This window comes from Penicillium verrucosum, assembly GCF_028828655.1.
Source record: "Penicillium verrucosum strain IBT 35672 chromosome Unknown utg000001l_segment0_segment0, whole genome shotgun sequence".
In the NCBI taxonomy this organism is placed as follows: Eukaryota; Fungi; Ascomycota; class Eurotiomycetes; order Eurotiales; family Aspergillaceae; genus Penicillium; species Penicillium verrucosum.
In genome coordinates, this window is record NW_026643210.1 from 8,471,649 (window position 1) to 8,483,769 (window position 12,121).

General features: G+C 46.4%; 1 protein-coding gene across 1 annotated transcript; it reads left to right on the forward strand.

Annotated features, from left to right (window-relative positions):
• Positions 1–7,909: 7,909 nt before the first annotated feature.
• clcA (putative C6 finger domain protein) lies at positions 7,910–11,321 on the forward strand (the record flags this gene model as incomplete). The annotated part of the gene is made up of 4 exons (XM_057215770.1): positions 7,910–8,170; positions 8,218–8,460; positions 8,531–10,935; positions 11,006–11,321. The coding sequence occupies 4 exons, from the start codon at positions 7,910–7,912 to the stop codon at positions 11,319–11,321; spliced, it is 3,225 nt and encodes a 1,074-aa protein (XP_057077653.1).
• Between the last annotated feature and the right edge of the window lie 800 nt (positions 11,322–12,121).

Sequence of the window (12,121 nt, forward strand, 5' to 3'; positions counted from 1 at the left end):
TCGACATGATAGTCCCTCTAAATCCTGCTTAGGTCTGTGTATGGCGTAAAGGGAGAGTGGATCAGCACTAAGTTGGTCAAGGGGCGCTGAGACCCTTTTTGGTGGTATTTCACGATCTTTTGGTTATATTTTTTTTATACATGCTCCGTACGGGGTAGGTGTATGTATGTATATGATATACAGAGTAGAGTAGATATAACTAACTAACTAACTAGTTAGTTAGTTAACTACTTTATATGTAACTACCTCATGAATATTTTCCATGTGCAGGTTTTAATAAGTAGATATGTCCGTGTCGGGGACTTTCTAGGTGCCTGAGCGGGTACAATGATAAGCTACATGAGTACAATATACGTATTTGTATATTGGCAATACAAATTAATGTCTAAATTGTACTTCTACTCCTAGTATATAGTACTAACTATGCAGAGGTACCTCGAATGTAGACACACGTTTCCTATGCTGCAGAGTCCGGGCTGGATAGATCTTTCCCCTCCCGTAACTTTCCAGCTTACGGGGTTCGCTTATTGCGCCAGGATCGGGATAAGGCGGAGTACAATACTCCATGCATGGTGAGAGTCGCGTGTGGTAATGGATCTTCATTTGGGCTTTTTGTTTCTGCATACGAAGTACTTGGTAGGGGTTTGACAGGTCTTGGTGTGGGGAGATAGGAGCTGGTTGGATGTTATGAAAGGAGGGGATTATAACAGAAGAAGCAATAATATGATATCTGCTGGTTTCCGTGTATATTGTGTTGTTTTAAGGATGAGGGTAATATATACATCAACTGATTTCGTAGAGTTATGGGGATGATACTCTATACATATCCATGAATATCAGATATTCTTCATGTACGGAGTAATGATATTCTACGGAGTACTCTGTAGGTAACTTCAGTATGTTGTACATATCTTCGACACAAGCACTGACTATCCAACAATATGCAAACCATCAAATCCTAAAAAGTCCGAGCCACAACATCCAATTACTCCGTCCATTTCCCGTCATTTCAATCATCCAATGAAAATACAAAGAAGTAACACTCCATACATTTTGGCCTCGCCCAATCAAACCCCGAAAACCCACCAAAACCACCAAAACCCCAGGTATCAATAACCGCCAGCTGCAAAAATCAGATCACATCACACATGAAAGCAACCGCGCTTGGTGCGCTTTGTCAAAATAAACCCAAATCTGGCATCTGACCCGGCAGATCTCCAACCCCTAGCAACATCAGAGACAAATAAACCCCGACACGGAGAGACCGCCCTATGCGGACTAGCAAAAAAAAAAAAAAAAAAAAAAAAGATGGCACGTACCCGCTCTACTAAGAGGCCATGTGGAGGCTGCGAAGAGTGAAAATTGACGAGATTCGGGGTCCTCGGGGACCAAGTGAACGGATAAGGCTAGGGGTGTATCAGTGTGTCAGTGTATGATGTACGGAGTATGGAGTATGAAGTACGACACCTTATAAAGAGAGTTTGGGACTCAGATATCAAGGAGATCAGAATGAGATCAGAATAAACTAGTCATCTAGGCATTTGGTTGTTTGATCTCAGATAGAAATTATGCAAGTCCCTTTTTCGAGACGAATGTAGATGTGTACAACGATAGGTAAATATGCTTGGAGGCTGACAACCTCAAACTTCAACCCCAGACTACTGCCTAATAGAGCAATACCTACATAAATACTCTATCTTCAGCACATAAGACCCTGACTTATGTGCGAATGGTGTGAATGGCGTGCATAAAGTAGATGTGATTCCAAAACGTCGGATTCAACTACGGAGTATAGTGGGTATCTATAGTCGTGTTTGGAATCTTCGTCCTTCACGGCAAGGTACACAGTCGCGCTAAGAGGCCATCGGCGGCCCGACGGGTTGGTTTAATTGGGTTGTGGTACGAAGTATGGAGTATATGGAATACAGAGTATAGGGTGGGAGAATGCTGGTAGCCAATAACTTCAGACACTGCCCGGTCAGTTCGAAATCCAACCGGACTCTCCTGTTCTCTCCTGTCGAAAGGGAAGTGATAGCAGCTCAGGGGACTAGAGGGTTTCTGGTTGGAATCTTGACTTTCGTGACTTTCGTGACTTTTTGTTGGATGGTGAGGTTAGAGCCTCTGCAGGAGAACGGATTGGGATCAGGACGTTGGTCTTGTTCTTCAGATTTTTGTTGTTTTGGGTTTCCCTTGCATCTGGCGAACGGACCAGTGGTTCATGTGAGCTCAGTCTGGTATTTAAGCCTCAGGTGTTTGTTAGATTGCTACTCAAGGGATGCTACAGCGTAAGGAGGTTTGTTTTTCCTATGCATCTGGCCTGATCAAGCCTTATTCTGCCTTATTCTTGATGACCTTGCGGAGGGCGGCAGTTTTGTGTGAGCTGGCGGGGCTGGTGTGTGATAGGCAAGTGAATCACGGTAGGATATGACAAGTAGGGAGAGGGGAGAGGGGTTAGAGAGTCCTCCAGACTTGATGATTCAACAATGGAACAGGTCAGGTAAATCCCACCATGACCACATGGAATTGAACCCACGTGGGAGGGCTACCAGCCAGACCTCAGTACCTCTCAGTGACTGGGAAGGCAAGTCAGAAATGTTGATGTATCAGTTGCACAGATCACTGTGGCAACAGAACACGCAAAGTCGAGAAGAGACCTCAACGAACGGTGAAAGTCTGTGTTGTCCAATCTGTACACATCACATTTCCCTTTTGTGGAGCATGGAGGTATGAAACCAAACCGTGTTATGCGGGGATGGGCGGAGAACGAATAACACCAGATTCCAAATCGATTGGTAGGACGAAATCAACCTTTTTAAGATGAGCCCTGGCAGATTTACGAATCTGCGTTTGCTATGCAGAGGAAGTGGGAGAGCCTCGATCGTGAAGAATCATGCTGTGTCCCGCGAGATGCAGAGTTCGTTCTGGACTTTTAATAATGCTAGCTAAGAGGCCCACGAAGCGCGTGTAGGCTGTCCACATAACTGATCATCCAATGTACAGTGACAAAACCAAATGTCCAGCTTCTATGGGAGAGTGGAGGTGATCACATTTCAGCTGAGGCGGGCGGCGACACAACCTTGGAATCGATCTGTGGCAAAGTGAGCGAATCACGCGCTTACATCGCTGATGAGGCCCAGTAATTTGCAATTTGCGATTTTGAGGATATTGAGATATCGTATTGTCCATGGATTTTACTTACTAGTATTTGTGGTGTTTTTGGCTTTGTAGCATTACGTTCGTATACCTGGATTTCGAAGGTTCAAGAATCCAAATCAGAAGATGTAAACTCTGTAAACTAGTAAGAACCCCCACTCTGCACTATTCCTGTGATTTGTTTCTGGGTATAAGTAACAGAGAGAGAGAAAGTAGCAGACTGGGGTTGTGGTTGCAATTTGGTTCTGGACCTTGTCTTTGGCGCGTGTCAACACTCCCTTTCTAGGCTATACTTACCCAACTTGTGTGTATCTCACCAGCCCTATGATATGATAGTTGGAGACAACCACGTCAATATGATATATTGTCAATGTTACTGTAACACAAATAAATGTATGTATCTTGTTCCACCCCTATCGAGATACTGGAGGTGTAGACTGTAGACTCTATCCTGTTTACTGCCTACATCAGAGTCTCAGTCCAACGCGAGGAACTGGATCTATTCTGTGACTATGCAACCTTCCGTGTTGCCTTCCCCTCCCCTCGATATATGTGGGGACTTGTGTCAAGGGAGAAGAAGATCGTCTGCATCTTCCCCATATGGAGCCATTCCAATGGTCTCGTGAAGGGGATCTTTTAGTCCTGATTGGATCATGAACTAGGTCTGCTTCATACTAATTCGGATTTCGGGGGGTGGTTTCTCTCCGACCCAAACTTTTATGCAATACATTAAAAAGTAATCCATGATGCTAATTCTAGGGACAGCATACTTCTTAGTACTCAGTGTATGGGTAGATAGTAGTGGAATGGAACTCGAGCCTGACTTTGCAGTACGAGCTCAGGGATTGAGGCTCTAAGATAGTTCAGTAGTATTGGAATAGTATTGGAATTCAGGCTATAACATAGGTGTGCCATTTATTTATTATTGAGAGGCTTGGTTTGGGGGTTCTTGATATTTCTTGGTAGTGAATAATGTCCTGTATGGTTGCCCCTTGCGTTCGCCATTGGATATCTAATGACTCTGCAAACTCTATTTCAGCTATCGACATACTGCGATATGCATGGCGTGCAGTTACTACCTGCACGTTGTAGGCCCGTGTTATTTCGGAGGCGAGGTCTGTTTTTACGATGTATTAGGTTGTTAGGACTTCTGAGGTTAACCTTGGGAGAAGGAATTGGGTCTCCAGTGGAACTAGGATATCTGCCTGGTACTTTGTTCATTCCTCCTTTTCTCTTTTGTACAATAATAGTCGGCCAAGCCCCACAATCCCGTAATAATTCCCATGATACCCACTAAAATCAAGACTTTGACTGCGACGCGTAGCCACATACAACGGAGATCTAAATATCTAGACCAATGCGCCGCCCCGAACCCAGGAAATAGGATAGTGGAAGGAGAGTGGAAGCGGCAGATCGACAGGGCAGATTAAAACTGGAACGCAGATTGGATACTCCGTATGTTTGTCAACGTTGAATGCTAAGTGGAAGGGCCCGTGATTAGTATCCATGTAACCCTGATAGCCCCTTAACGGTGGCAAGATTCAGTTGTCAACCAGTGGGATGTCTTGGAATTCGTAATTTGCACCATTGGAAGAATGGACTTTGCTACTAAGGTTAGGTTCGGATTGTTTTTCATTCCGACCTTTTAGCTCAGATCTCATCTATGCACGTCAAATCCCGTGAGCTCTATATTGAGCATCTCGTTGATATAGGAGAACCACTTCGCGATATTACGACGGATTTGAATTAACCAAATAAAGGAAATCATTGCCTAGCAAAAGCCTTGGCTCCACGCGTATCGAGCACTATTGTACTGTAAGTAGCCCTAAAATGTGTATCCATCCACACTTCCGTACACTACTCGTATAGTTATACACCACGAACTTATACTCCGCCACGATCCTTCAATCCTTCCTAACTATTAGTAGATTAAAGTTGGGGACTACACAGACAAGACACAACCTAAAACTCAAAAGAAGCAAAAAGAAAATAATAATAATAATAATATGACGATGATGATGATACCAGGAATGCTGGGGCAACTCTGTGTTCTTGTGCTACTTTGAATCTGCGCGTTTGACTTACTCAGAAGACCCCGACTGGGGAAGACCGTTGAGTCTTCTGTGGTACAGAGGCCGTGAGCTGCATCCTGATCAAGCCAGGGGTAAACTGTGCTACTGCCTAAGTTGGGAAGTAAATGAGCAGAATGAACGTACGGAGTATTGGCTTGATGCTGTGATATCACGGGGCCAAAATGTCATGATTAAATGGGCCACGTCAATCCCAATCCACTTTTTCTACTCCGTATATTGTGTATACACCGTACGGAGTAGACAAGAATAGGTTCTGGAAACCCCCTGGGAGCCCATGGATGATTCCCGTCGTCAACCATGGACGGAGGACGGGTAACCCCGAACCCGGTTTACTCCGTCATGTATTATTTCTTGTAATTACAGTCTCTGCCTGCGGGATACATGTACAATATATGTTGTGTCTATATCTATTGTATAGTTATTATTTGTCCTATCGACTCCGTAAGTTGTGACTACATTCCAAATTCACTAATTAGTCAAAGTGTCATTCGAAAGTGGATGCCTTTCCAAGTGTATCTAATCAAACGACAGTCCAGTACACGGGGAGTAAGGTGCCCAAAGCCCTGGGTTGCTGATCAGCCCCGTCAACCATCTCGCTGGGAGCTACGGGACCCCTTCAAATGACCATTGCGCTGCGCCGGGGGGCTCGAAGCTTTCTTCGAAGATCGCCGATCTGGAGCTATATACCCACTGATTTGACAATCGAATTCGAACAGAGTTCGTGTTGAGTTTGTGTTTTGGAAAAGGAAGCGCGCCCCTTGCAAGTTATGTGTAGTTTCAAGTTCGATGACCGAATGGACGGCCAGTGCGGCGACTGTCATTGGGTGCTTGGGGCATTCAAGGGTATTTCACTTCTGTTGTATATACATCCATTGCTATTTCTTATACTTTCTACATTCTGTTGGGAAATAATCATAGATTGGAGACTGATCTCGATATCTATATCTTAATACCATATTCCAAGAGTACTTCGGACCCGAGTCCTGGGTATTAGGCAGTGATCCCTGTCCGACACACGGGTCATATTAGTATAATGTGAAACCGAAAAAAATAGGAAATAAAAAATAAAATTAGAAATTAACCTCAAACACTGGTATTACTCTATAACCTTGAACTTTAACCCGAGGCCCCAAAGTCATAACTAAGCGCAGTCCCAATCAGTATATCATAACTGGGGTGAATCGACTTGCATGGCGCATTTCCCAGCGAAGCGGTTGACCTTCGGGCGGCAAGTTCGATCCCCGTTCCACGCGGAGGATCCTAGCTTCGATCATATCACTTACATACTAGTCTTCCATATGTTGTAGTCTAATAACATCTAGTTAGTTATTGGGGGTATCTCTATATCCCTACTTGCAATGTATACAACTCACAGACACATTATGCATATAGTATCCATATCCTAGAATGATGATATTAATTTCTTTTCTGCAGACCATCTCATATTTCCCCCAGCCGCCGGACCCACTGCTTCTTGAATTCAGCGGGAAAAAAAAAAAAAGACAAAAAAAGCAGACCTGTCAACTGTGTTGGAGTTCTGTGCTTCTTTCTCAGGGGTCTATGTTGTATATTCTTATTATATATGTGATGAATGAGTTAATGGGTTAGAGAAAACCAAAGCCTTTTTTATTTTTTATTTTATTTAATTCGAGGTATTTGATAGTCACCGCGATTCTAAAGAGAGTATGTATTTAAATCTAGGGAGGGGCAAACACACCTGTCGATCCCTTCAGGCGTAATTATAACAGTCAATATTTTATTATATGTTATTATGTTATGACTTATGTTTTCCCCCCTCCCCCAGTTTATATTCTTTTTTTTCTTTCTTTCTTTCCTCTTTTCAATAACTAGGGACCTTATACCTTGGAAGTTCGACACTTTGATATTGTCACCTTGAACTTGAAATTACCTTGAATCTACAATTCTTAAGGTGTACCCGAGCCTTTCCAACCCCCCCCACTTAGTCTCATGGGTATTTGACTACCCAAAAGCAACAGGTACGTTATATTACAAAGAATTACCATACCTGACATACTGCGTACCCCATATGTGTATACATACGGAGTACATCAAATGTGTTCCCAAGGTTCCAAACTTCCACTTCAGGTGTTTTTCCCCTCCTTGTGGCCCAACCTTAGTACTTCTGCTTTGCGATCTATCTGATATACGCCTGGGGTGGATACGATCTATTTGGACTCCCTTTTCTCTTTCTTTTCGATATTTCCCATATCTCGGTCTAACGAGACCCCTGGTCGGATCATCGCCGTAATCTGACTATTTCTTTGTCTAGCTCCACACTCGGTTGCCCACTGCGACATCACCACCGCATTTTTGCGACCTGGGAAACTCGGAGCTTTAGACAAATTTGATTCGCAGGCTTCAAACGGCGCGATCTAATTTCATTGTTCCAACTCTTGCTCCTTCGGATATCAGGTTCACCATCTGTCATTGCTTTCCTTTTCTATTCCATCCTACTTTCTCGACTCCAACTCAGAGAGAGCGTCATGTTGGTTTAAGCTCCAATTTACCAAAGCCAAATCGCTTCTCGACGGTAAATTGGCCGCCCAAGATATACCCAGCGCCAAGGACCAGGGCTATTTGCGACACAAGCCGCGCCTGGTAGCTTCAGACACACCTCCGCACACCCGGACCCTCCATTTACGATGAATCGCATGCCTCCTCCGGACGGGCACCATGGGCACCCGGGTCCGCATACAGCATACGAGTCCTCATGGCGCTCTTCATACCCTCCGACTTTCGATAACCACCCCTCCGATTCCCGCCGCCCCTCCGCAAACCCCCAGACACCCTTGCCGCCTCAGCCACCGGGATACCCCGTGATGCCCAACCGTGAGCTGCCACAATTAATATCGGAAGGCCCATATGGTCGCCCAAATGGCCATGGCCTGCCCCTACATGCGCCCGTGCATTCCCCGCAAGATCCAATGCCCCCCACCCAAACTTCCACCAGCCGATGAATGGCGCGCCGCACGAGAGCTCACCGGATTATCGCGCTCGTATGGGCTACCCACCCCCGGATCAGATTAATAGCGCTGAACATACACCCGTTTCGGGTGCTCTGCCTCCTGCTTCACAGTTCATGACACCCGGTGCCCAAATGGCGAGTGCTACGCCACCTGCCGGATATGATCAAGCTTTTTATCAAAGCCAGACGTTTGGAGCACGTCAGCGCAAGGCAAATAGAGCCACGCAGGTATGTTGAACTAGTAGAAGGCAGAATTATTTCGGGGAATTTTCTTTTGACTAATACTTGAGCTACATAGGCTTGTGATCAATGTCGAGCTAGGAAAGCAAAGTGTGATGAGGGACGACCGAATTGCAGTCACTGTAAAGAGAACAACCTTGGCTGTGTCTACAAAGAGGTACCGCCGCACAAGCAAGAGAAAACTACCCAGCTGGTATTGGATCGGCTCTCCCAGATAGAGAACCGTATGGAGGAGCGAGCCAACCGTATGGATGAGCGTTTCGAAAAAATGCAAAAACAAATGCAAGAGCAGATGCAAGAGCCAATGTTCAACAAGCTGGTCAAACAACCAACTCAGACTGTCCAAGAACGTCCGGCCCTCCTGCCACCACCACCACCGGCCATGAAGCAGGACCCGCCTTTCAAGACCGAGATGCTTCCGACCCATGTTTCGACTGCAAATATTCTGGACCCCGGGAGTAGCCAGGATGCCGCCGCGTCGAAATTCAGCCAATCTGTTGGACCCATAGGCCCGAGGCTCGAGGATCAAAAGGAGGCTGAGGGAGAGCTCTCCATTCCAGTGGAGCACACAACTGCAGCTCACAAGCTATTGATGTGGCCGTCAATTAAGAGGCTGTTACACCCCGCTGAATATGACGAAGATTATGTGATGCGGTTGGAAGAAGAGCGCGGTCTCATTAGCATATACGGCCAAGGCGAGATCTCATACACCACAGATGACAGCCAATTACCGAATGGTGGTGACACCACGGCCCGACCCGATGGGGATGGCGCAGGACCGGATGCCGATGTCGACATCGACGAAGCTGGAAATTTTAAGCTGGATGGTACGACCGCTAAGCGCTACTTTGACAGCTACATGGACCACATGTTTAAGCTTCACCCATTCCTTATGGAGAATGAGTTGAAGGCCATGATCGATACCTTTATCCGATGCTATTGCCGCCCGAACACCTCACCAAGTTCGACTTCCAATTACACACGACTAGCTCGCGACGGTCCTCCACCAGCCAAAAGGAGGCGGTCAAACGACAACTTAGGTGTGCGTGGCGAGTTCATGGAACCTGTTTCTAACCCGCCGCGGCCACGAGTCGGTAAAAATATCCACAATGCCATGATCTTGCTGTGTATGGCCATCGGAGCGATTTGCGAAGCTCGTGCCCCTCTCCCTGGGCCTATCATGGACAAGAAGGTTGACTACCTCAACCAGGACATTCCTCCTCCGCTGCCACCATTTGTCCCACCGCCGACTGTAAATGGGACATACGTTACCAATGGTGTGCTCTCCCCAGCAAACTCTGACTCGACGCCCATGCAGATGTCGCTTTCGAGTTCTCTTTACGCTATGCCAACCCAGTCTCCTGGCCAATCTTTCTCAACCGCTCCAACGAAAGAAAGCATAAAGGGCCTGTCAAGGCGAGACGTGACACACACGCATGATGAACATGGGAACACGAAGAACTATCAGGTCATTCCTGGCCTGACTCTCTATGGATACGCGACCGCAATCTTAGGCCATCTGCAGGGTGGCAACGAGCTGGAACATGTCCAGTGTGGCTTGCTTGCTGGTCTTTATGCCGGCCAATTGGCCCATCCCTTCCAGAGCCACAGTTGGATTTCTCAGGCCTCAAGGGCTTGCCAAGTTCTCGTGAGAACCAAACGATATGAGCGACTCGAAGAAGGGCCTACGCAGGACTTGTACAACTTTGCTTATTGGACCTGTCTGCAATTGGAGAGTGATCTTCTCGCAGAGCTAGACATTCCAGCGAGTGGCATTTCCCGTTCCGAGGGTCGGTTGGCTATCCCAAAAGGAAAATGGACACTCATTCTACCGAACGATCTCAACTCACCCCAGACGATGGTGATGCTGTTTTATTCTGCTCAAATTCATCTACGCAAAGTCTTGAATCGAGTTCATACAGACTTATACAAGGTCGAAAAGCAAGGTCAGACACGATGGTCATCCACCGTTCAAGAGGCTCTAAGCCTCAACCTTGACCTCTGGCGTAAAAGCCTACCACAAAGCATGCAGTGGGAGGAAAGCGATCCGCCGGCAAACGAAATCAATGCCGCTCGCATGCGTGCCAAGTATTACGGTGCCCGGTATATTATTCACCGACCTCTCCTCTACCATGCCCTGCACTACGGCCACACAGGTGCCCGCGTGGGTCCAGTTGGTCAGTCTATGGTGGACTCACCAACATCGCAACAATTGTCTCCCTCAATGCTACACAGCGTTGTTCGGGCTCCGAAAATGGCGCGTATGTCTAGTGAGATGGGTTCTATGCCGGCCGCAGTCTCCACTGACTGGCAACCCCCTAAAGTCCGTTTACGCGAACTGCCGAAGAAGCTGAAGGCTGCCTGCGACATCTGCATTCAATCGGCTATCAAGAGCACAGAGGCTTTTGACGGTGTAGGTGGACATCGTTTAATTGTTACCAACATCTTCGGCACTGCCCATGCGTAAGGAATCCCCTGACACCCGTTCCGGGGCATCGGATATAGAGATGATACTAACATATTTTCATCGCAGACAATTCGGCAATATGCTAGTCCTATCTGCAACTTTCATGTCAAGTCTACAGGAACTCGTCGAGCCAGAGCAACTCGAGCGTCTCCTCGTCCGCACCATAGGCTTCCTTGTTCAAAGCGAAAACATATCCCCCACCCTCCGCGCCGATGCTCGCATTCTCACTCAGATCTACGTCAAAATCTTCAATCGTTCTCCTGACTTGACGCAAGCCAACCGCATGAGCAGCCACACCCCAAGCCTGAACAGCCACACCCCAAGCCTGAGCAGTCACACCCCAAGCCTGAGCAGCCAAACTACCAGCATGAGCTTCCCTTAAATATGCGTCTAGCGTCAGAGTTATTTTTTTTTTTTTTTTTGTCCCGTTCCTGTGGGCTTCGCAACCCAATATCTGATATCATATCTCCTTATGAACACATCATGCATGTCCCTGTCCCTTCAAGCCCGAGCCCCTCCGTGCTCGACATCTGTTATTTGTCTGTCATCTATACCTTGTGCACTATACGGCTCTTTTTTTTTTCATTGATGATTCCCCAACCCTATCCGATTTCACACTCGGCACTCGTGCATCGGAGACAAGATCAGAAAACACGGGCTTTTTATGTGGTGATTGATTGGTGTGGCCTATTTTCATTCATCGAGCAATCCTCCACGTTCTTTCGTTCCCCCTCTCAGGTAATGACTGGGCTGCGATGGGTTCGCTTTGACTCGTTCTTTTTTCTTTTTTTTTTTTTTCCCGTCTTTTTTTACATTTGTTTTTGGGACCGAAAGCATTTCCTGCCTCCGACGGTCTTTCCTCCTCGGAGATACGTCTCGGGAATGGAGTTATTGTATCTTGTGTGGTTATTTTCCTTACATTGCATGCATCCCAAGTCATACACGTCTGTTGGCTTTTCTTTTTTTGGATGCTTTTACAATATTCCAACTTATTTCTGTTGAGTTGGCTGCGCCATATCATTTTCATATTCAATGCAAAGGTTTGCATTTTGGTTGGCTTTGGTGTTTTGATTTATACCTCATTCTTCAGTTTGGCTGTTTTTGGAGTTTGGTTTGTAGATTTTCTTTTCATTAGCTTATATGGTTGGACAGAACACAGATCCATTGAGATGAAGTCTGATA